The 26,921-nt window shown below is 37.1% G+C and overlaps 1 protein-coding gene across 1 annotated transcript; it reads right to left on the bottom strand.

The window, feature by feature from the left end:
* Positions 1–3,994: 3,994 nt before the first annotated feature.
* On the bottom strand, positions 3,995–26,429 carry LOC122979505 (C-type lectin domain family 4 member F-like). Its single transcript, XM_044346999.1, has 9 exons — positions 26,411–26,429; positions 24,607–24,696; positions 23,619–23,702; positions 22,308–22,382; positions 20,867–20,950; positions 6,978–7,052; positions 5,764–5,847; positions 4,271–4,410; positions 3,995–4,108 (listed from the first exon to the last, which is right to left on the bottom strand). Exons 1-9 carry the CDS (start codon positions 26,427–26,429, stop codon positions 3,995–3,997), a joined length of 765 nt encoding a protein of 254 aa, XP_044202934.1.
* Between the last annotated feature and the right edge of the window lie 492 nt (positions 26,430–26,921).

Genomic DNA, 26,921 nt, shown 5'->3' with positions numbered 1-26,921 from the left:
TGGGCCAAGCACAGGAGCGACAGAAGCAGAGGTATGACACGGCTTCTAGATGGAGAGTTTTCCAGGAGGGCCAGAAAGTTCTCCTACTGCTGCCAACGGCTGACAGTGGCCTCCTTGCCAAGTGGCAGGGGCCATACAAGGTCACAAAAAAGACAGGCCCAGTCACATATGAGCTCTTTTTGCCAGACCGCCGGAAAAGGCATCAAGTCTTCCACGTAAACCTTCTGAAAGAGTGGGTAGAACAACCAGAGCAGTCTACAACCTTCTGGGCACGTACAGTTGTTGATGAGGAAGAGCTTCAGGAGCAGTATTTTCCATCTACAATTGAGATGCCAGTGTTACCAGATTTAAGTCATCTGGCGGCAGATAAATGGCAGGAGCTGCAAGCCCACATGGCAAAAGAGCTCTTCAGTCAAAAGCCAGGTTGTACACACCTCATTGAACATGAGATCCGTTTGCGTTCATCGGAACAGCAGCCAATCAGGGACACCGCCTGCCGTATTCCAGCCAGGCTTGTTCCTGAACTCAAGCAAGAAGTGGAGGAGATGCTGGCTACAGGAATCATCGAGCCTTCTCGCAGTGAGTGGTGTAGCCCTGTGGTGTTGGTTCCAAAGAAGGATGATCCTAAACTGAGGTTTTGTGTCAACTTTTCAAAGTTGAATGCTGTGTCTGCCTTTGATCCCTATCCAATGCCAAGGGTTGATGAACTGATTGAGTGTTTGGGAAACGCTAACTTCCTAACGACCCTTGACCTCTGCAAAGGGTATTGGCAAGTGCCCTTAACAGAATCTTCAAAGGACTTCACAACATTCAGAGTTCCAAGCGGTCTGTACAGATTCAATATGATGCCCTTTGGTTTGCACGGAGCACCAGCAACGTTTCAGAGGTTGGTGGATGAAGTTTTGAGAGGAGCGGAGGGCTATGCAGCAGCCTACATTGATGACATTGTTATCTTCAGTCGGACCTGGGAGGAGCATGTGCAACATCTTGGTGATGTCTTCCAACGCATTCAGAGTGCTGGTCTGGTAATCAATGCCAAGAAGTGTCACATTGCTAAGTCGGAAGTCCAGTACCTGGGTTATGTGATTGGAGGTGGAGGCATTCGGCCTCAGGTAGGAAAGGTAGAGGCGATTGCAGCTTCAACACTACCTAACACCAAGAGGAGGCTACGGTCATTCTTGGGGTTAGTAGGCTGGTATCGCCGACTCATCCCCAACTTTTCATCAAGATCTGCTTTACTATCTGAGATGACTCGCAAATCAAGCCCAGTAAAGGTTAAGTGGACTCAGGAAAGTGAGAATGCTTTCGAGGACTTGAAAAACTGTTTGTGTCAAGAACCAGTTCTGCAATGTCCAGATTTCACTCTTCCTTTTACTGTTCAGACAGATGCTTCTGGAGTAGGGCTTGGAGCTGTGTTACTGCAAGGAGGTGATGGAAACCAGTTGCCTGTGCAGTACATCAGCCGAAAACTCTTCGCAAGGGAAATGAGGTACTCAACAATTGAAAAGGAAGCTCTGGCTATTAAGTGGGCTTTAGACACTTTGAAATATTACCTCATTGGTAAAGAGTTTGTTCTGGAGACTGATCATCGTGCATTGCAGTGGATCCATAAAATGAAAGACACTAATGCTAGAATCACCAGATGGTATTTATCTCTCCAGCCTTATCGTTTTCAGGTCCAGTATAGACCAGGAAATAAGAACGTCATCGCTGACTTCCTGTCCCGTGACTCTGAGGAGTAACGGTCTTAAGGGGGGGGGGTATGTGACAAAGTGGGTGAGAATACACCATTTGTCCCTACTTTCACCATCAATGCCACATAGTTCACAAATTTAACCATGCTTGGTAATTGTTTGTTTAGCCACATGTTTATGATCAATCTGTAACTTGCAGACACATACTATCCCGGGTTTGTTTGTGGTTTGCATTATGTCTGGTTACAGTTCACATACCAGCAACATTTTTGGTTAAAGTAAAACACCGACAAGTATTGTTAAGTTTAGTTATTGTTTATTGGGTTAAGTCTGCATTTCATAATTCAATTCTATTCTTTCTGTGTTACTTACCATACTCACCATGTGCTCCACAGACAAAAGGAGGAGGCACCCAACAATGGCCTGTATTTATACACTGGGTGACATCATTGGTGATGTCACTGGGTTGGATAATGTGGCGGGGGTGGTAGTTAATTATGTTAAGTGAGTTATTTACTGTGACTTTGATCAGTGTATGTATGGTTGGAAGTGTGTTGTGTGGTGAGCTATGATGAAGTGTTTCACCATGGAGATTGGTAAGAGTGAATAACTTTATCTCTGACCTGTTTTAGCAGAGACATGGGATGCACCTGCAGCAATGGTACAGCCCAGATTGACTCTGATGGACTGCTGATGGAAGGGTCTATTTAAGCAGTTGCTTTTTGGCTGTCGGGGGGTTAGTACATCAGTGTGTAGCTGTGTGCACATGATGATAAGTTAACATAAGTTCAGTTGATATGAGTTGAGTTTTGATCAGTTAGGCCAAGTTAACTATTTAGTTGTTTTTTTGTTTTGTACATAATTTTTTTGTTTTTTGTTGTTTTGTTACATGTGTAGCATGGTGCCACTTTTTCTTGTAAATAAACCACCTTGTGATACCTGGATAAGGTTTCCTGTGTCTGCCTCCTACCAAGTGACCAGCCACTCCGGTCAGGCTACACCACAGTGGATTTTGTCACGTATTTTCTTACATTGAAATCACGTTAGGAAGAGATCTCCTCGGGGCCGTTACAGACAGGAGGAACGATGACGGCAAGTAAAAACTGTTTCAACGTAGCTACACACACACACCTGACTACTGATTTAAGATAGGCTTGAAAAATTGGTGGTTGGTTTCCCATCTGAAATAATTATTTTTAATTCTCTTTTTTAATCTATAGAGTCAGATTGAGTGAGATGGAGAAATGTATCAATATCTTTTTCTGGTACAAAAATCGATTATAAAATTGAACTTCTTCTCAGGATAAATTTCTTTCGCTCAATGCTTTTTTATCCGCCTCCTGTTGGAGAAACTTCATTGCATAATCTCACTATATTTATGGAAAGAGAAAAGGTCAAGAATTATACTATTATTATATTAATTATACTTTCAGGCCTTCCAGTTTGTTCGATAATAAACTGGTTCAATTCTTCAAAAGTTTATATATGTGAGACTAAGCACATATGTTTCACATGTACACATTTTCTTTCTTCTCTTTATCAAAATTGAAAAAAAAGAGATTTTAAAAATTATGGACCTATCCTTTAAGATATAGTGCAGTGTGGGAGGTGACAGAATGAAGTTTAACCTGGTGAGACTCTGCGCTGTCTGTCCCATTCTTATGGTGACAACAAAACACTTTTATTTAGCGATAACATGTATTAGAAATGAATCAAAGTATGGATACATTACAGTCTATCATTTTCTAAACCAAGTTAGATATTTGTGTCTAATGCCACTTTGCCTGCAGCTTAGCAATGATCATGTTTCAGTGCTGTCTTTAGCTGAAAGTGGTAAATGCATCTTATCTTCATGTCTTAAACATACAGTAGTTATATATAGTAGTAGATGCCATGGTGGTGTGTAAGCTGAGTTAGAGAGACATTTTCTTTTCACAGATCCATGAGTTTCTATTTCCACATACTGCATCATTCCAGTTGTTTTTGTCTCTGAACATTGTTTCTACACAGTCTTCATTTTGTCCGCCAAAACTGTTAGGCTCCCCAGAGATCCAGAAGCTGAAAACAAACCCAAAGGAAATGGGGTTTTCATAAAGAACACAAACCATCAAACATTTAATGAACAGCAACACACAGAATGTGGCCAAGTTAAACTTAAAACAATGACAAATCAAAAATATTTCCCTAAAAACTGTTGACAATGTAGACAGCTTATAAAAATCTAAAGTCTACTCAGCTGCTATTGTGATTTGAAAGAGGCTTTAGTTTCACTACAAAGATTGATTTAGTTTGAATGAATATTAATGTGTGAACCTTGTTGTCAGTGGAGTCCCATCCACCCATTTCCACGTCCCCTCTCTCTCGCTGTCAGTCAGTCCAATCCACATCCTCTTTCGGTATCGATTTATGAATTCCTTGTTTTTAAAGAGAAACATACAATAATCAATAAATATTTAACCAATTTCCGCCATTCTGTACCTTGATGAACTTGCATTCAATCAATATTTCACTCTTTCTGTGTCTGTGATAAACACTGATTCATCCATTAGTACACACACACACACACACACACAGACCTGTTCTTCTTCGCTGTTGACAACCACTAGGTCCGCCCCTCTTTGCAGACAGTCAGTTCTACTCTCATTCCAGGTTTTCGTATCCAAAGAAATATAATAAAAACTGCCGTTGAAATACACCCATCCTTGTTGGTCATGAACTGTGAACAACAAAAAAGGACAAATCTTTAATACGCCAGTAACAAGAATTAACAAATACATTTCCACTGAGGTATCAAAACTGATTTATAATATTAGAAAATATGCAAACAGGGATAATAAAGAAATCTATGCAAGAACAGAAAGATGATATATTACAGGCTTGGAGTCAAAGTGTTATAAATGTTTTATACAGTAGTAGAAATCTACAGAGTCATAACAAGAAAAGATAAGTTCTTCACTTTTCAAGTCTGTCCTAAAACAATAGTCAGGTGTCAGAATGAACATTGAAACATGTTTTTCTTGCTGTAATCATTCCTCCTGTTCATATGGGCAATTAAGAGATCTCTTCATAATGCACTTTCAATGTAAGTGATGGGGACAAAATCCACAGTCCTCCTTCCATGAAGATCTTTATTTAAAAATGTATGATATGAGGCTGCAGCTGCACAAATTAGTCAAATCAAGTCAAAATCTTTCAAAGTTACCGTTTTTTTAGTGCCAAATTCCCTTTTTATGTTACGATCCTTCTGCTGCAGTTGAACAGGAAAACACTGTCCATCAAGACCCAAAGAGGGAAACTTTTAATTAAAAAAGACTAAAACTGTGGAAGATATCTGCTTCATTTGACTAACTCAGGTGACTGAAGCATCATATTATCTTCAGATAAACTTTTAAATACATCTTTGCTCAAACGAGGACTGTGGATTTTGTCCCCATCACTTACACTGTAAACACGTTTGGAGGGGATCTTCTAATAGTCAGTATGAACAGGAGGAATGATTACAGCGAGCAAAACCTGCTTCAATGTTCATTTGGGTTCCTGGCTGTTGTTTTAAGAGAGACTTGAAAAACTGTGAACCCGTCCTTTAACATCTAACTTTGACAAATATGTAACGCCCTAAATAAACAATGATTACATGCTCAGTTAATAACAGATTTGAAGAGAATCAATCAGTTCAAATGTACATTATTGTCACTTGTTTATCAGCTATATCCCAATAAATAGACAACAGTCCATCATTACTAATGACATTGGTTTATTTTTTTAACATTAACAGTCAATATTAGGATTTTTACCATATGAATAATATAAATAGTTGTCAACCATTCACAATAAGATTCACACCACTTTCACACTAGATGATGATGAAATCTGAGTCAAATGATTTTTTTTATCAATCAAATCAGATTTTTTTCCTTTACATCACACAACACATAATGCTGACATTGTTTCCAGAGCACGAGTAGTCGGCTGAGACAACAGCACATAACATGGCTGCATATAAATCTTCTCTGCTGCTCATGTTGTCAAGTGTGACAAATGCTTGGTGCAGTTTAATTTTCACACTTACCAAAGTCAGTCAGCTTCTTCTTCAGCTCATCTCTCTCCTCAGTGAGGGTTTTAAAGCTGGCCTCAAGGTCCAGTGTCTTGTTATCTGAGAGCAGAAAGAATAATATGAAGCTGTCATACAACAGCATCAAAGCATGTCCACAAGGACAGAGATGATGTACTTTAAAACAATATGGAAATTGTGTTATACTCAAGCGGCAACCTCTGGGGCTGAAAAATGAAGCCAATGGGAAAGTGCCAAAAACTGCAGTTCCTCAAGTGGCCACTAGAGGCTGGCTCCAAAAGTGAGTCAATCTCCATAGACCCCCATGTTAAAATGATCAACTTTACAGCAGAAATAAACATGTTTACAGTCTGGTACAAAAAATGGTTTTGGTCTTTATAGCTAACTTCCCCTTTCATGACAACTGTACGGGGGTGAATTTTTTTATAACTCACCTGTTTAAATTTATTAAGTTGTAAAGTTATGCATAACTAAGGGCGTAGCTGCTTTAAGTGACAGGTTGCTAGCTGCTAGGTGGCTTGTTTCATTCACTTTGATGGCCAAAATTAATAGCATGTACTAAAAGCTTTAATGTTCCATCCTCTTCTTTCTCAGTGGTGTAGTATCACACAAGCTTTGCATTAATTAAACAGCCATCAGTTGTGTTACTGCTATTAAACTTTCTGATTGTTTCTGATTATAAACTTTCCCATACATGTACCTCTGTCTTTAAAAGTCAGTCAACCACAAACTCTTATGTGCTGCCAAACAGAAGATAATATCAGAGACTGCAACGTAGCCTGAGAACACAAACTGAGGTGAGGTCTATGTTATCATTGATCAAGTGATCTACACACTGATGAAAATATATGTAGACTGGAACATTTAGGAAGCAGTCAGAGCAAGTGATCTTGATCATCATAGCTTGTAATATAATATAATTTTTATTTAATTCAATAATTGGATGCCATTGATGCTCAACCATGAATGAATCACTGATGGCCAGTTGGCTGTTGCAAGAACAACTAACTCAGTGACACATTTCAGGAACTTATAAACTCTTGGTCCCAAACTGAACCCATGTACATCAGTGGATCATGATACCGGTCTTTCTGGCACTGACAACATTTAAATGGCAGCTTTCATCTGACATGAAGCATTTTCTAAATATTACACTTATACAACTTTGGATACAAGTCCTTGTTTTTGGTGTAGTTCATCACTGTACTAACCACAGTCACTCAAGTTCCTCTTCAACGTGTCTCTTTCTTCGGTCAGGCGTTTGTAGCTGGTACTGTAAGAATGGTCTGAAAGAGAAGAAAGACTTTCATGCAAATTGTGCAATAAGTTGGCCATTTACAACAGAGAGATTACCATCAGTTGCAACAGAATTACAGCATGACCACAACATAGGAGACACTTCATTTTAAAACTGAATTTCCATTTAATATATAAGCGTATAAGAAAATTCTGACTTTGGTTTAATGTCTTAACGGCCCAAAATGTGATCCAAACCCTTCTTACTTGATCTTACAGCTTTGTTGTAACAGTAGTTTTAATATTATTTTGCTTTGTGATTATAAAGGCCCACAAACTTGTATGTCTCTCTGAATGTCAGTCAAAAACATTTTTTTTCTGCAATTCCCTGACAGAACTTTTAGAAACTGTTATGTTTGGACAGAAATATGTAACAGTATACACTTAACACTTTACAGTCTTATATATAATAATCAGATGGTGAATTTCAATGCAGGGGAGACACAGGGTGGACGTACAAATACAATTCAAAAGGACTCACAGAGAGCAAGACGCAGGGAAACGTTGAGAGCAGCTTGTAAGAGACACAGGAGTCCAAGGCTCACAACAACCACTCTGTACAGTTTTCTCCCTGGGTGCAGAAATCACACAGACTCAGAGTAATTATTACGTCTCTCAGCCTAATGATAGAGTTCTTTTAAACATGACAATGGTAAACAATTGTGAAGCAGAAACCCGAGTGCTTTGGCTTGTAAATATTTTAATTAATTACATTTAATTAATTATTATTAATATTATTATTAATTATTCAATTTACTTAATTAATTATTTTGTTTAGAATTATTAAAATTTTCCTTGAATGGAAAAAATGATGACTGTCAACAGGACAGATTACTTCAAGGATGACATTTATGTACTATTTTTTTAATTGTTTTTTCTACTCACATTACACACCATAGTCTATAATAAAAGTTTGTCTCACCAACCAACTTGAGAGTGATAGCAGGTTACAGTCCTGTGCTTTGACTTTGGGTGGTGGAGCGTATTTCCAACATATAAAACTATTACTTGAAATAACATGACTGATATAAATCATATTCACATCTGTGGTTGACTAAACTCTACTTGAGAGGTGCTTCTAATCTTTAATAAAATACATTGTAAGCAATATGTAATATATTACTTTCACAACAGACATTTTGACTTGTCATAGCAGAAAAACCACAGGTGTTACTAATAATATTAACAATGTCTCAGTAAGTCATGACAGTGTGACAGTGAGCCAGCAGGCACAATATCAGGACCCTGAAACTGAAGCAGCTAAATGTAATTCAGCCATTGTTAATTTCATTATTTACACCTGTGCTTTTTCTACTGCCACATGTAAAACTGTCCTCAGTGAAAAAGGCTGATGGGAGCTTTTTCTCCATCTTCATGTGCCCCCCACACATCAGTGTCCTTGACAACTGCCTGTGTATGTTCGCCTCGGAGAAGTTCTCCTCTGAACGCCGTTTTGATGACACACAAGTGCGGTCTTTAGTGGGAGTCACGCATTGCACTACAGTATGTGGCATTTGTACAAAAAAAAGTATAAAAAATAATTTGGGATTTATGAATTCAAATGAATGTGCCTCCAAGTAAGAAATGAGATTAGTATTTATTGAGATTAATTAAAATGAACATGTAGTAATGATGGAAACTTTATGCCTTCAAACATTTGATCAAGTATTTGTAAAATTATGAAGAAATGTTCAAACAGGTTTAGAAATACAATAACAAATTATTGCTGGTGATAGTCTGAATCTTCTTTTTTATCTTCCTCATCTTTGGTGCAAATACTTTGATATGAAGTAGTAGTAGTACTAGTAGTAGTAGTAGTAGTAGTAGTCGTACTAGTAGTAGTAGTTGTAGTAGTAGTAGTCGTAGTAGTAGTAGTAACAGTACTATAGCAACAATTCAAAGATTAAGTTTGTGAAAATTTGTCATAATTTAGTGATTTGAGCTACAGCTCTGAAAGTTTCTGAGGAGATAGGCAGGCCCCTTTATGTCATTGTGTATAAAGTGAGGGACCATCAAATAATTGACTCAAACAGATTGTACACTACATACTTCAAGTGAAACAAGAAGGTAGAAAAAAAAATATACATAAGGTCAACACAGTTACTGAATAAATTACACCATATTAAAACAGATCTATACATTATTTTATGCATTGTAAAATGAACTCTCACAAACACTTAGCTATCAAACTTTGCATTTCATGTTTACATTTTGATATTGTAAATAGAAAAGATGAATGTTTACAATATGATTACAATATTTGCCAATAAGGTTAATACTGAGAATAAAGATGTTTGTTTAGTTATAAGATTTCTGTCTCACCAGGCTCTGCAGCAGCCATCATTTCACCGTCTTCAACGTTGCTGCTCAGCACCAAATTTTATCTACTTGGGTTAGATAAATATGTATGACGATTTTCGATGTTAACTGCTTCCTCTTTTCTATTTTTTTTCTCTGCTTCTGCAGCCACACAGGTTTGGTCTCAACTTCCACCTTTATTTGTTCCCACAGGGCAATTGGTTTTGCGGCAAGACATAGATACAAGATGATAAAATACATAATATAATACATAATATAATATAAGTTTTGGTCTTCCTTATTTGCCATTCTTCCTCAACATAAACTTCTCCATATAACGGACGTTGACTGCTGCTCTGGCAGTCAGAGCAAACCACGTAACACTATGTATTCATGGTGTATAAATACACTCATGCTGAGGGAGCCACACGAGGGTTTCTTGTAAGTGTTGCTGTCATAGAAAGTCGTACATGTTGGTCATCACCTTTTAGAACTCTTTAGTGGAGATCAAGTCAAGTTTCTGGATGAGAATTTAAGATGAGTCACAGTTAGCAGCAGATGATAGTTGGAGAATTAATATGACAGGTCAGTGGTGGTAGATAAAAACTGGCAGGGATTAACAAATATTGATCTGTTGCCACTTTTATTTTTTTTACTTTATATGGCAAGTAAGTCTTTTATGAGTGGTGGACATGGACTTTACAGAAACTCTGCTGTGTTTTCCTGCATGTTCTTTTAAGGATACAGACGTCCTCTTTTTCCAAGGAGATGATTTGACAAGATTTCACTGTTTGAGGTGTTAAAGGGGCAACTGTATCCAGTGCAGCCAAAGCTTATTGTTATATTTCTTAAAACTTAATGGCTCAGGTTGTTATCTAAATAAAAGGACAAATGATCCCTTACATTGTTAAAATGAGGGCATAATCATATGTTTATTTAATCTATGTTTATTGAACACATGAAAACTCACTGAGAGGTCATTGACTGTAAGAAGCTTGCACTTGCATGATCACAGTGGTTACTTGTCACAGGCAGGGCTCACTTGAAATGTGTAAGATTTTGGTGGTTAAAGCCCCAAGTCTTCCTTGGTAAGTACCTAGGAGAGTGACTTCCAGTTGATGTTTACACATTTAAAAAGTATGTTTATATGTATCTGAATCACATTACAGATAATACATTACAGCCATTATTTTCTACAACCAAAGCAGTGAACTTATGGCTGGATATTTGAATCTATGCAGCAATAACTTTTCTGGCTCAGTCCTCATTAAGCTGACTAAATGTGAAAACATGGTTTACATGTGAAATGAAATGAAAAAGACACATTTTCAGTTGTGGTCAGGTTAGTGTGGATGTGATATCAGCACTGCTTTAGTTTAACTGAAATTGAGAAATGTATCTTTTTGTCCTGATATTGCCTGCTGGGTTTGGATGCACAGCTACAGAGAGGCTTTCTTTTGACTAATCCAGAAGTGTGAAACTTGACATCCTTCATCATTCCAGCTCTTTTCCAAATCATAATACTTTATTTCCACACAATCTTTCTTTCCAAGACCAGGGAAGCCAACGGATATGAAGGCAAAACTGAAGACTGTGTAGAAATAAGGCTCCATGACAAGAAAAACAGCTGGAATGATATACCATGTAAAGATCAAAACTTCTGGATCTGTGAAAAGATGGTGTCTCTGTAACGCAAGCTGGAAAGTCCCTTAGAGGAGGATGATGTAACAACTTCACTGCAGCAGACGCTAATTTCTTATTTTATGAACACAGCTGTAATGCTTGCCTGAATACACTGCCTTGCTTGTATGGTTAGCCATCAGAAGCTTGAAAAACAAAAGTGTTGGTCCTGATGGGATTCCAACAGAGGTCCTAACGCATGGGGGGTACCTCCTCACATGCCGCCTGCACCTTCTGATCACAAATGTTTAGCAATCTGAGATGATCCCACAAGAGTGGAAGCATGCCAAGATTGTGATCATCTAACAAATAGAAGGGTAAAAATTGTTGGAAAGGTGCTGGCAAAGGTCATGGTCAACAGACTGGTGGAGCACATCTCTGAAAATGCCCTTCTAGAAACACAATGTGGCTTTAGGAAAGGCAGATGTACCACCAACATGATCTTTGTCATACGACAAATTTAAGAGAAATACCGCAAGCAGAGGAAAGATTTCCATGTTACCTTCATTGAACTCTCTCAATCAATCAATCAATCAATCAATTTTTATTTATATAGCGCCATATCACAACAGAAGTCATCTCAAGGCACTTTTCACATAGAGCAGGTCAAGACCGTACTCTTTAATATACAGAGACCCAACAGTTCCCCCATGAGCAAGCACTTGGCGACAGCGGTAAGGAAAAACTCCCCTTTAACGGGTAGAAACCTAAAGCAGACCCCGGCTCTTGGTGGGCGGCCATCTGCTTTGACCGGTTGGGTTGAGAGAGAGAAAGAGAGAGGGAAAGGGGGAGGGGGGACAGAAGAAAAAAATCACAACAACAACAACAACAACAAGCATGAGCAGCAACAGCCAGGGAAGGATGCCATCAGGACTGTGAAGGACCGCGAAGGTTTGGCCCGGGACTCAGCTTTTCCTGTGAGATGAGAAAGCACAAAAAAAAAACAAACTCCGGGGAAGAAGCAAAGTTAGTGACATGCATTGATGTTACATGAATGCATACAGATGGAGAGGAGGAGGAGGAGAGAGGAGCTCAGTGCATCATGGGAAGTCCCCCAGCAGTCTAGGCCTATAGCAGCATAACTAAGGGCTGATCCAAGGCGAGCCTGGTCGGTCCTAACTATAAGCTTTATCAAAAAGGAAAGTTTTAAGCCTACTCTTAAACATAGAGAGAGTGTGTGCACCCCGGACTGAATCCGGTAGATGGTTCCATAGAAGAGGAGCCTGATAGCTGAAGGCTCTGCCTCCCATTCTACTTTTAGAGACTATAGGGACCACCAGTAAGCCTGCATACTGGGAGCGCAGTGTTCTAGTGGGATAAAGCTCTCTAAAGCTTTTGACACCATAAATCAGACACTGCCATGGAAACAACTCTCCAAACTTGGAGTAGCACCCAAGTTCCTCTCCATCCTCCAACATCAACACCTGAACCAACATCAGAGCCTTTCTATGTGAAAGCAGGGGTAAAACAAGGCTCTTCTATCACGAGGAACACAGATGGAGTCCAATGAATACTGGCTGAATAGAAACCTTTTAAATGTCTGATGGCTTCATGCCGACACCAAGGTATAAACTTGCCAGGTATATCAAGGTAAATCAAGTACGCCATATGCTGGGAGCATACCTAGTGGACTTCTGGTAATATTGTGGCCAGGCTTGCCTGGTGCACCTGTGGCGCACAAATGGATTTTCTCAGAGAAGCTTGTTGTTGTCTGGGTCATAAAGCAGCTCAAATATGCGGCCAAGAGCAGATGATGTCTCTTTTTAAGTTAAATTCATATTGACGATATTGATGATCCAGCAATCACCATTTGTTCTTTAGTTAAAATGACTGCTAGTCATAATATAGCAACATAAACCTGATCCTGAAAATTAAATTGGGATTTTAAACGCACAATATGTAATTTCTGCTGCTAGGGGTCTCTCAATCAAAACAATAACAAGAGACGGAGTTTGATGACATTGTGAAGTAGCATGGGATCATTGGAGTTATTGTCTTCATTGTTAAACAACCAGCTTCTCCAAGTTAGGATTACTTCAGTATTCATAATTCAGGATATTTTTACCAGGAGCTGAATATCCGCAGAGGTTTCCCCCACTCCAAAACAAACAGACCCGGTTAAAACACTGAGTAAAGCAGTTTCACATAAAAAATAAGTGTTTATCCAACGCAGTCCAGCGGGCACAGGTTGTCTGGGAGAGGCTGCTAGCTGAACTGCTGCTAACGTTTGCTCAGCTTGTTCCTCTAATAACTTAAGATCCAGATGTCCGATGACTAAAATCCCTCATCCAGTTAAAAGATATAGTTAAAAACGACCAAGATCGCAAAAGTTTATCGTGAAAATGTGGCTTAAAACTGAATAAAAGTCAATTTATGACACCATTGTGGTGGACAACCACAACACCCACGTGTTACCTTGTATATCAATGTAGCATATCAATCCACATTTTAGATAATAATGTTAAGCTAGAGAGGAATTGACTTACGGTACATGATAGAGATGTAAAGCAACTTTGTACATGAGAGCAATATTATGAGGAGCACTGCAGTGAGCAGGTATCAAACACACAACCTTGTCCTCTAAGGTGAAGCTGATCAGAGAGCAGTGTTCTAAACCACTGAGCCAACAGACATTCACAGAAATGAGAGGAAAAAATCTCCATTTTGATGATGAAAATGTATTTGTCTCAAACTAGAGCTTGAGGCCCAGAGATTTGTACATCATTAGTGAAAGCAAGACTAGTTTAACATGAGAATGAATGATATGTGTAAAAAGTGTTTGAAGGAAGAGAGAATCTGTAAGTTTAAGAAACTGCAGTGAGAGGAGACACACATCCTGCAGACTGTATTGCAGTCAATGAGAACATGACAGGGACTCTTTGTAAATTAAGGTTCAGATCTCAAAAACTATAAGTCCTATGTGAAATGTATTTACATGTGAGAGAGAGGAGGCTTGTGGCAACATACTGAGGCAAGATATGTGCTTGAGGAGTTAAAACTGTGGGAGTGACAGCGGTTTAGAAAAACATTTCTGCCCTAAAAATATCTGTGCTCTCCACTGTGCCTGATCACACTGGTGAGACCTGAAAATGTCTGAAAAACCCCTGATTTTGGGCTTAAATTGCTGAAAAACTACAAAAGGTATCACTAAACAATCTGATGACTTTGAAAATTCAAAGTTTTGTGAACATTTTACAGTTTGAATGGCGTCTGTACGATAAGGGACATCTGAGCAGTTGAGTGTCAAAGTGACCAAGGTTCCAACTCAGTTGGACGGTTCGTCCCATAGATTATAAATTTTGATGTTTTAAAAAATTATATAAAATAGCTAAAAACATGTTACATTTCAGAAAAATACAAGCACACATCTGCTGAATGAGATGCACAGATAGACAGTTGAATGGTTTTTATAGCACAAAGTATGCAGCAGTTGAAATGCCGCAAAAAACATACGGAAGATGGAATAAGAATAAAGAGTGAGAAGAACAATGTGTGATTGCTGGAAGCAATGTCATCTCCGCAGTGTAAGAGGTCCAGGTGGCTCTGGCCTTGATACGTTTCTTTCATTACCTTATATTGAATATGTCAACATAAAGTAATGAAAGCTTGTACTTTCAAACATGGAAACTTTCTGTTTTTAACAACACTGTTGTACAGGATGTGGTTGCTAGCTATGTACACACCTATAATCAGAGTAAATAAATGTGCTGAATTTCTTCTTACATGGAAGCTGCCTTTCACCCACTAGATGTTATCACAGCGGAAGCCAACACTTCCTTATCTCTCTCTCTGCTGACACTGGCCAAGAAACAGTCCAGCAATTAACTCACTGTTAAAACAACACAACTTGTTGTTTTTACACTTACATACAGGTTTTTAGCTATAGTATATGGCCAATACTCAATCTGCTTAAGTCAGTCCCAATACTTATGGAATTTGTACATCTATGAAACCAAAGCAAAAACAGATAATAATTATTGTGGAAATTTAAAGATGAATTCACAGAGAGCAAGCTGTCTTTCAGAGTTTTATTGTGATAATTAGTTCACATTTGCAAATGCAGCTCCCCTAGTTTACTAGGCTGAAGAGATACTGTAAAAGTTCAGTGTCAGTATTTGTACATACAGCTGCGTGCGCTACAAACATCCCATATTTGTCACCCTAATAGGTTTCTTTGAATTAATTCATCATGTCTCTAGGGAGTTTCTCTGGGTCTTCTGAGAATTAAGATTTATCTGCCTTTCCTCCCTGGACTTTCCCTCTCTGCCTCTGTCTAATGAGAAGTAAAGTTATACACAGCTCACGTTTGATGCTACCTGTTAGGAACATCTTCACACAGGAAGCAGAGAGACAAAGTCTTACAATTTGCTTTTGGCTATAAAGGCAGTATGAGATAATAACTTAAGATTATCACATAAGGGTATAAGTTTCCGTTTCAATAATATTTAATATTTATTACAGGTGTGTTTAGTTTCATCCTCATACTTACTAAAGGTAGTCAGCTTTCTCTTCAGCTCGTCTCTCTCTTTCGTCACATTTTTTGAAATGGCCTCAGTATCTGATGTTTCATCTTCAGAAGTGTCTGAGAGAGAGCAGAAAGATTTACACATTTCAGTTTATTACTGTAGTTGAACACTGAGGTTATCTCAGGTTACCATCTTGGAAATGTCAGTGTACCAGGGGAGAGAAAACCCACACCGACATCATTTAACCTTTGGAAACTTAGTAGCAAACAAAATGTCAGGACATAAAACATAACAAGACACATTTTTTAATACTTTCCTGGAATTCTTTGACAACAGCTGCTTTGGTCCAATTTTTAACACTTGTATAAGATATTTGTATATTTTAAAAAGGTATTACAAGAGAAACATTTGCATTAAAGTATAGAATTAACATGGACATGTTTATATTAGCAACACGTTAGCAACGTGATTTATCTAATAAATTTTACTGGATTTTAAAATAGCAGTTCAAGTGCCCATTATTATTTTTATTTTTTATATTTTATTATTATTATACAAATCAAGACATTTTATATCTTAACGTAGGATAAAGTGTATGATGTCAATTTTAACTTTGCTTGTATGTTTTTTTTCACAGTCAGGTTGTGCCATGCAATTTATAATCAGTTCAAATTAGTAACTATAATTATACAATTTGCTCTGTACTTTGGATTGTACTTTGATATTGTTGAATGAAACACTTTGTATGAAATTTTACCAATAGTCCTGACAACTCAGAGGTCCAAATCGGAAAGCTGAGATGATATCTGTGGCCCACTGGACAACAAATACGTTTACAAGCCCAAAAAATATAAAAATGTACATTTTCAGCATGAACTCTTTTTTTTTATTTTGCCTTTTTTGGACAGAGAAAGAGACAGACAGGAAACATGGGGAGAGACAGAGGGGTATGAAATGCAACTTAAGTCCCCTGCTGGAACTGAACCAGGGACACTGTGGTTACAACAAATGATTGTATGTACCTAAACCTTCAGGATACCAGGCACTCCATCATCTTATGTCTTATGTAAAACATCTTATGTGTTTTAATCAACAAAGTTATCCAGATGACTCAGTAAACCTGCTTCTTTTAAAAGACCTTTAAATATACAGTTTGGTACATTTGGTATTGATGGTGTGTCTTCCTCCTTACACTCAGTATGTACTGTAAACAGTGTGGTTTTCTGTTTTATCTCCAATATCTATGACACATTTGTGGTTTTCAGTCTGTAATTAGAGAACTTTCAGGTTGAGTCATTTTTGGGGTTATGATCTGTTTTGTTGGATTCTGTTATAATCTGCATGTATTTCATCTCTATAAAAAGTGTTTTGGTTGCATTTGTCAATATCAATCAAGATCCTTTTTAACATATCAATAACTGATGGTGATCACCCAGAAGTCTGAGGACACTCAGGTTAGAAGATGTTGTTGTTTAAAACACATGTAGGAAAAATATTTATTCATATATAAAGAGGAATACAAGGGTAAAACGATCATAGAGGCTGTAATGTTAACAGAAATTAGTACATTTGACAAGCTTTGGAAAAAATAATATTACATATAATATAATAAGTATAATAAGTATTATAGTATATATATATTATATAATGAGTATAATAAGTACAACATAAAAGGAGTGAACACAACAATGTTTAGACACAAAGAAATAAAACTGGATCTGTATCAACAGATTAAAAATAGATAAAAGCAATAGAAGGTAGATTATGAGATAGCAAGCACCAGCAAAAATTCAGTCACCCTTTGAGCTTAACCTGGAGTCTGGACTGTGGGAAGATACCAGAGACCCAAAGAAACCCACACAGACACACTGAGAATGTACAAAGTCCACAACGAAAGGCGACAGTGTTAAAAACTGAATCAACCTTGTACATAATTAGCAAGATTTTAAAAATGGATTCTGAAAGAAAACGACAACCAGTGCAAAGAAGTTAAAGTCACATTGTCCTCTACATTTGTATCAACGATGGTAGACTAAATATTACAAACACTTTTCACAATATTGCAATACAATTCAACAGGGACACAACCTACAAAATGACCATGACGTTGAGTCAACACCTCTCAAAAACAGCTTCAACACAAACTAAACATTATAACCTTCATGAAGGGTGGATTTGTTGCTGGGCTGCTGTATTACTGCATAAGTTTAAGCTCTAGGTGGACCTAATACACTTTTAGCCATGATTGTGGTTCCTGGATTTTATGGCACATGGACTCCTGCATCACTACTGTCTTTACATCAGGGACCACAATGGAAACAAGTCTCCTCCTGTCCACACTGACTGTGAAAAGATCCCTTCTTGACACATTTCCAATGTAAGCAATGGGAGACAAAATCCACATGTCCTCGTACTTTGTAAAAATTCATTCTTAAATTCAGCTGAAGTTAATATGAGCCACTGATCCTTTTGCTAATCTGCAGTTTAGGGACAGTAACACAAAGAAAGAATGTCGTACTAAAAGATTGTAACTTTTAACTCTTTAGTTCAATGCTTTTTTATCTGCCTCCTGTTGGAGAAACTTCATTGCATAATCTCACTGTATTTATGGAAAGAGAAAAGGTCAAGAATTATATTATTATTATTATATTAATTATACTTTCAGGCCTTCCAGTTTGTTCGATAATAAACTGGTTCAATTCTTCAAAAGTTTATATATGTGAGACTAAGCACATATGTTTCACATGTACACATTTTCTTTCTTCTCTTTATCAAAATTGAAAGAGATTTTAAAAATTGTGGACCTATCCTTTAAGATATAGTGCAGTGTGGGAGGTGACAGAATGAAGTTTAACCTGGTGAGACTCTGTGCTGCCTGTCCCATTCTTATGATGACAACAAAACACTTTTATTTAGTGATGACATGTACTAGAAATTAATCAAAGTATGGATACATTACAGTCTATCATTTTCTACACCAAGTTAGATATTTGTGTCTGATGCCACTTTGCCTGCAGCTTAGCAATGATCATGTTTCAGTGCTGTCTTTAGCTGAAAGTGGTAAATGAATCTTATCTTCATGTCTTAAACATACAGTAGTTAAATATAGTAGTAGATGCCATGGTGGTGTGTAAGCTGAGTTAGAGACACATTTTCTTTTCACAGATCCATAAATTTCTATGTCTACATGTTACATCATTCCAGCCGTGTTCGTTTCTGTAGAACATTGTTTCTACACAGTCTTCATTTTGTCCTTTATAATCGTTTGGCTCCCCAGAGATCCAGAAGCTGAAAACAAACCCAAAGGAAATGAGGTTTTAATAAAGAACACAAACCATCAAACATTTAATGAACAGCAACACACAGAATGTGGCCAAGTTAAACTTAAAACGATGACAAATCAAAAATATTTCCCTAAAAACTGTTGACAATGTAGTCAGCTTATAAAAATCTAAAGTCTACTCAGCTGCTATTGTGATATGAAAGAGGCTTTAATTTCACTACAAAGATTGATTTAGTTTGAATGAATATTAATGTGTGAACCTTGTTGTCAGTGGAGTCCCATCCACCCATTTCCACGTCCCCTCTCTCTCGCTGTCAGTCAGTCCAATCCACATCGTCTTTTGGTTTCGATTTATGAATTCCTTGTTTTTAAAAAGAAACATAGAATAATCAATAAATATTTAACCAATTTCCGTCATTCTGTACCTTGGTGACCTTGCATTCAATCAATATTTCACTCTTTCTGTGTCTGTGATAAACACTGATTCATCCATTAGTACACACACACACACACACACACACACACACACACACACACACACACACACACACACACACAGACCTGTTCTTTTTCGCTGTTGACAACCACTAGGTCCGCCCCTCTTTGCAGACAGTCAGTTCTACTCTCATGCCAGGTTTTCATGTTCGAAGAAATATAATAGAAACTACCGTTGAAATACTTCCATCCTTGTTGGTCATGAACTGTAAACAAAAAAAAAGGACAAATTCTTAATACGCCAGTAACAAGAATTAACAAATACATTTCCACTGAGGTATCAAAACTGCATCATATTATTCAGAAATATGTAAACAGGGATAATAAAGAAATCTATGCAAGAACAGAAAGATGATATATTACAGGCTTGGAGTCAAAGTGTTATAAATGTTTTATACAGTAGTAGAAATCTACAGAGTCATAACAAGAAAAGATAAGTTCTTAACTTTTCAAGTCTGTCCTAAAACAATAGTCAGGTGTCAGAATGAACATTGCAACATGTTTTTCTTGCTGTAATCATTCCTCCTGTTCATATGGGCAATTAAGAGATCTCTTCATTATGCACTTTCAATGTAAGTGATGGGGACAAAATCCACAGTCCTCCTTCCATGAAGATCTTTATTTAAAAATGTATGATATGAGGCTGCAGCTGCACAAATTAGTCAAATCAAGTCAAAATCTTTCAAAGTTACCATTTTTTTAGTGTCAAATTCCCTCTTTTTGTTATGATCCTTCCGCTGCAGCTGAACAGGAAAACACTGTCCATCGAGACCCAAAGAGGGAAACTTTTCATTAAAAAAGACTGAAACTGTGGAAGATATCTGCTTCATTTGACTAACTCAGGTGACTGAAGCATCATATTATCTTCAGCTAAACTTTTAAATACATCTTTGCTCAAACGAGGACTGTGGATTTTGTCCCCATCACTTACACTGTAAACATGTTTGGAGGGGATCTTCTAATAGTCAGTGTGAACAGGGGGAATGATTACAGTGAGCAAAACCTGCTTCAATGTTCATTTGGGTTCCTGGCTGTTGTTTTAAGAGAGACTTGAAAAACTGTGAACCCGTCCTTTAACATCTAACTTTGACAAATATGTAACACCCTAAATAAACAATGATTACATGATCAGTTAATAACAGATTTGAAGAGAATCAATCAGTTCAAATGTACATTATTGTCACTTGTTTATCAGCTATATCCCAATAAATCAACAACAGTCCATCACTACTAATGACATTGGTTTATTTTTTTTAACATTAACAGTCAATATTAGGATTTTTACCATATAAATAATATAAATAGTTGTCAATCATTCACAATAAGATTCACACCACTTTCACACTAGGTGATAATGAAATCTAAATCAAATGATTTTTTTATTAATCAAATCAGATTTTTTTCCTTTACATCACACAACACATTATGCTGACATTGTTTCCAGAGCATGAGTAGTCGGCTGAGACAACAGCACATAACATGGCTGCATATCAATCTTCTCTGCTGCTCATTATGTCATGTGTGACAAATGGACTGCAAAACTTTTTGTGATTGCTTGGTGCAGTTTAATTTTCACACTTACCAAAGTCAGTCAGATTCTTCTTCAGCTCATCTCTCTCCTCAGTGAGGGTTTTAAAGCTGGCCTCAAAGTCCAGTGTCTTGTTATCTGAGAGCAGAAAGAGTAATATGAAGCTGTCATGCAACAGCATCAAAGCATGTCCACAAGTACAGAGATGATGTACTTTAAAACAATATGGAAGTTGTGTTATACTCAAGCGGCAACCTCCGGGGCTGAAAAATGAAGCCAATGGGAAAGTGCCAAAAACTGCAGTTCCTCAAGTGGCCACTAGATGCTGGCTCCAAAAGCGAGTCAATCTCCATAGACCCCCATGTTAAAATGACCAACTTTACAGCAGAAATAAACATGTTTACAGCCTGGTACAAAAAATAGTTTTGGTCTCTATAGCTAACTTCCACTTTCATGACAACTGTACAGGGGTGAATTTTTTTTATAACTCACCTGTTTAAATTTATTAAGTTGTAAAGTTATGCATAACTAAGGGCGTAGCTGCTTTGAGTGACAGGTTGCTAGCTGCTAGGTGGCTTGTTTCATTCGACCGCCCACTTTGAGCTTCAAAACCGCTCTTCAGAAACCAATGGGTGATGCCACGGTGGCTACATCCATATATTTTACAGGCTATGGTTTTAATCTATTAATGATAGGTGGTTTAATATTGTTGTACTGTACATAAACCATTCCCTCATACAAAGCCAAGGTGATATATGTGACTTTATATCTGCAAGACTAAAAGCAGAACATTTTGACTTGGGATTCATTTTTACTTTGATGGCCAAAATTAATAGCATGAACTAAAAGCTTTAATGTTCCATCCTCTTCTTTCTCAGTGGTATAGTATCACACAAGCTTTGCATTAATTAAACAGCCATCAGTTGTGTTACTGCTATTAAACTTTCTGATTGTTTCTGATTATAAACTTTCCCATACATGTACCTCTGTCTTTAAAAGTCAGTCAACCACAAACTCTTATGTGCTGCCAAACAGAAGATAATATCAGAGACTGCAACGTAGCCTGAGAACACAAACTGAGGTGAGGTCTATGTTGTCATTGATCAAGTGATCTACACACTGATGAAAATATATGTAGACTGGAACATTTAGGAAGCAGTCAGAGCAAGTGATCGTGATCATCATAGCTTGTAATATAATATAATTTTTATTTAATTCAATAATTGGATGCCATTGATGCTCAACCATGAATGAATCACTGATGGCCAGTTGGCTGTTGCAAGAGCAACTAACTCAGTGACACATTTCAGGAACTTATAAACTCTTGGTCCCAAACTGAACCCATGCACATCAGTGAATCATGATACCAGTCTTTCTGGCACTGACAACATTTAAATGGCAGTTTTCATCTGACATGAAGCATTTTCTAAATATTACACTTATACAACTTCGGATACCAGTCCTTGTTATTGGTATAGTTCATCACTGTACTAACCACAGTCACTCAGGTTCTTCTTCAACGTGTCTCTTTCTTCAGTCAGGCGTTTGTAGCTGGTACTGTAAGAATGGTCTGAAAGAGAAGAAAGACTTTCATGCAAATTGTGCAATAAGTTGGCCATTTACAACAGAGAGATTACCATCAGTTGCAACAGAATTACAGCATGACCACAACATAGGAGACACTTCATTTTAAAACTGAATTTCCATTTAATATATAAGCAGATTTACAGGCTGAAAATTCTGACATTGGTTTAATTTCTTAATGGTTATTTTGCTTTGTGATTCTAAAGGCCCACAAACTTGTATCTCTCTCTGAATGTCAGCCAAACACATTTTTTTCTGCAATACCAAACAGGACAGAACTTTTAGAAACTCCACACAGCTGCACAAATTAATCAAATCAAGTCAATTGTTACTGTTTTTTTAGTGCAAAATTCCCTCTTTTTGTTACGATCCTTCCGCTGCAGCTGAACAGGAAAACACTGTCCATCGAGACCCAAAGAGGGAAACTTTTCATTAAAAAAGACTGAAACTGTGGAAGATATCTGCTTCATTTGACTAACTCAGGTGACTGAAGCATCATATTATCTTAAGATAAACTTTTAAATACATCTTTGCTCAAACGAGGACTGTGGATTTTGTCCCCATCACTTACACTGTAAACATGTTTGGAGGGGATCTTCTAATAGTCAGTATGAACAGGAGGAATGATTACAGTGAGCAAAACCTGCTTCAATGTTCATTTGGGTTCCTGGCTGTTGTTTTAAGAGAGACTTGAAAAACTGTGAACCCGTCCTTTAACATCTAACTTTGACAAATATGTAACACCCTAAATAAACAATGATTACATGATCAGTTAATAACAGATTTGAAGAGAATCAATCAGTTCAAATGTACATTATTGTCACTTGTTTATCAGCTATATCCCAATAAATAGACAACAGTCCATCATTACTAATGACATTGGTTTATTTTTTTAACATTAACAGTCAATATTAGGATTTTTACCATATAAATAATATAAATAGTTGTCAATCATTCACAATAAGATTCACACCACTTTCACACTAGATGATGATGCAATCTGAGTCAAATGATTTTTTTTATCAATCAAATCAGATTTTTTTCCTTTACATCACACAACACATAATGCTGACATTGTTTCCAGAGCACGAGTAGTCGGCTGAGACAACAGCACATAACATGGCTGCATATAAATCCTCTCTGCTGCTCATTATGTCAAGTGTGACAAATGGACTGCAAAACCTTTTGTGATTGCTTGGTGCAGTTTAATTTTCACACTTACCAAAGTCAGTCAGCTTCTTCTTCAGCTCATCTCTCTCCTCAGTGAGGGTTTCAAAGCTGGCCTCAAGGTCCAGTACCTTGTTATCTGGGAGCAGAAAGAGTATTATGAAGCTGTCATGCAACATCATCAAAGCATGTCCACAAATAAAGAGGTGATGTACTTTAAAACAAAATGGAAATTGTGTTTTAACTTTTAATGAAAGGTAAAGTTTAATATTGTTATACTGTATATAAACCATTCCCGCATAGAAAGTCAAGGTGATATATGTGACTTTATATTCACAAGACTAAAAGCAGAACATTTTGATTTAGGATTAATCTTTACTTTGATGGCCGAAATTAATTACCTTGAAAAGCAGCTGGATTCACAAGATCACACGAGAATCCATCTTGTCAGGCTTCAAGTTCTGCACTTGTGTCCAAACCACCGATGGTTCAGACCAATTAGCATCCTATAAGGATTCTGGCGTGATCTTGTGATCTCGCAAATCCAGCTGCCTCGCAAGGTAGGACGATGACAGAGAGATGGTTCATCCAATCACCTGCTGAGATTACCATCAGTTGCAACAGAATTACAGCATGACCACAACATAGGAGACACTTCATTTTAAAACTGAATTTCCATTTAATATATAAGCAGATTTACAGGCTGAAAATTCTGACTTTGGTTTAATGTCTTAACGGCCCAAAATGTGATCCAAACCCTTCTTACTTGATCTTACAGCTTTGTTGTAACAGTAGTTTTAATATTATTTTGCTTTGTGATTCTAAAGGCCCACAAACTTGTATCTCTCTCTGAATGTCAGCCAAACACATTTTTTTCTGCAATACCAAACAGGACAGAACTTTTAGAAACTGTTATGTTTGGACAGAAATATGTAACAGTATACACTTAACACTTTACAGTCTTATATATAATAATCAGATGGTGAACTTCAATGCAGGGGAGACACAGGGTAGATGTACAAACACAATTCAAAAGGACTCACAGAGAGCAAGACACAGGAAAATGATGAGAGCAGCTTGTAAGAGACACAGGAGTCCAAGGCTCACAACAACCCCTCTGTACAGTTTTCTCCCTGGGTGCAGAAATCACACAGACTCAGAGTAATTATTACGTCTCTCAGCCTAACGATAGAGTTCTTTTAAACATGACAATGGAAAACAATTGTGAAGCTGAAACCTGAGTGCTTTGGCTAATAAATATTTTAATTAATTAAATTTAATTAATTATTATGAATATTATTATTAATTATTTAATTTAATTGATTAATTATTTTTTTTAGAATTATTAAAATGTTCCTTGAATGGAAAAAATGATGACTGTCAACAGGACAGATTACTTCAAGGATGACATTTATGTACTATTTTTTAAATTGTTTTTTCTACTCACATTACACACCATAGTCTATAATAAAAGTTTGTCTTACCAACCAACTTGAGAGTGATAGCAGGTTACAGTCCTGTGCTTTGACTTTGGGTGGTGGAGTGTATTTCCAACATATAAAACTATTACTTGAAATAACATGACTGATATAAATCATATTCACATCTGTGGTTGACTAAACTCTACTTGAGAGGTGCTTCTAATCTTTAATGAAATACATTGTAAGCAATATGTAATATATAAGCCTCTTTCACAACAGACATTTTGACTTGTCATAGCAGGAAAACCACAGGTGTTACTAATAATATTAACGATGTCTCAGTAAGTCATGACAGTGTGACAGTGAGTCAGCAGGCACAATATCAGGACCCTGAAACTGAAGCAGCTAAATGTAATTCAGCCATTGTTAATTTCATTATGTACACCTGTGCTTTTTCTACTGCCACATGTAAAACTGTCCTCAGTGAAAAAGGCTGATGGGAGCTTTTTCTCCGTCTTCATGTGCCCCCCACACATCAGTGTCCTTGACAACTGCCTGTGTATGTTTGCCTCGGAGAAGTTCTCCTCTGAACGCCGTTTTGATGACACGCAAGTGCGGTCTTTAGTGGGAGTCACGCATTTGGGATTAATAAATTCAAATGAATGTGCCTCTAAGTAAGAATTGAGATTAGTATTTATTGACATTAATTAAAATGAACATGTGGTAATGATGGAAACTTTATGCCTTCAAACATTTGATCAAGTATTTGTAAAATTATGAAGAAATGTTCAAACAGGTTTAGAAATACAATAACAAATTATTGCTGATGATAGCCTGAATCTTCTTTTTCATCTTCCTCATCTTTGGTGCAAATACTTTGATATGAAGTAGTAGTAGTAGTCGTAGTAGTAGTAGTACTAGCAGTACAAGTAGTAGTAGTAGTGGTAATAGTAGTAGTAGTCGTAGTAGTAGTAGTCGTAATAGTAGTACTATAGCAACAATTCAAAGATTAAATTTGTGAAAATTTGTCATAATTTAGTGATTTGAACTACAGCTCTGAAAGTTTCTGAGGAGATAGGCAGGCCCCTTCATGTCATTGTGTATAAAGTGAGGGACCATCAAATAATTGACTCAAACAGATTGTATACCACATACTACAAGTGAAACAAGAAGGTAGAAAAAAATATATGTAAGGTCAACACAGTTACTGAATAAATTACACCATATTAAAACAGATCTATACATTATTTTATGCATTATAAAATGAACTCTCACAAACACTTAGCTATCAAACTTTGCATTTCATGTTTACATTTTTATATTGTAAATAGAAAAGATGAATGTTTACAATATGATTACAATATTTGCCAATAAGGTTAAAACTGAGAATAAAGATGTTTGCTTAGTTATAAGATTTCTGTCTCACCACGCTCTGCAGCAGCCATCATTTCACCGTCTTCAACGTTGTGGCTCAGCACCAAATTTTATCTACTTGGGTTAGACAAATATGTATGACGATGTTTCGATGTTAACTCCCTTCCTCTTTTCTATTTTTTTTCTGTGCTTCTGCAGCCACACAGGTTTGGTCTCAACTTCCACCTTTATTTGTTCCCACAGGGCAATTGTTTTGCAGCAAGACATAGATACAAGATGATAAAATACATAATATAATACATAATATAATATAAGTTTTGGTCTTCCTTATTTGCCATTCTTCCTCAACATAAACTTCTCCATATAATGGACTTTGACTGCTGCTCTGGCAGTCAGAGCAAACCACGTAACACTATGTATTCATGGTGTATAAATACACTCATGCTGAGGGAAAGCCACACGAGGGTTTCTTGTAAGTGTTGCTGTCATAGAAAGTCGTACATGTTGGTCATCACCTTTTAGAACTCTTTAGTGGAGATCAAGTCAAGTTTCTGGATGAGAGT

Source organism: Thunnus albacares, chromosome 3 (genome assembly GCF_914725855.1).
Source record: "Thunnus albacares chromosome 3, fThuAlb1.1, whole genome shotgun sequence".
Classification (NCBI taxonomy): Eukaryota; Metazoa; Chordata; class Actinopteri; order Scombriformes; family Scombridae; genus Thunnus; species Thunnus albacares.
Note: the sequence above shows the minus strand (reverse complement) of the source record. Positions and strands in the feature narration are given on the sequence as shown.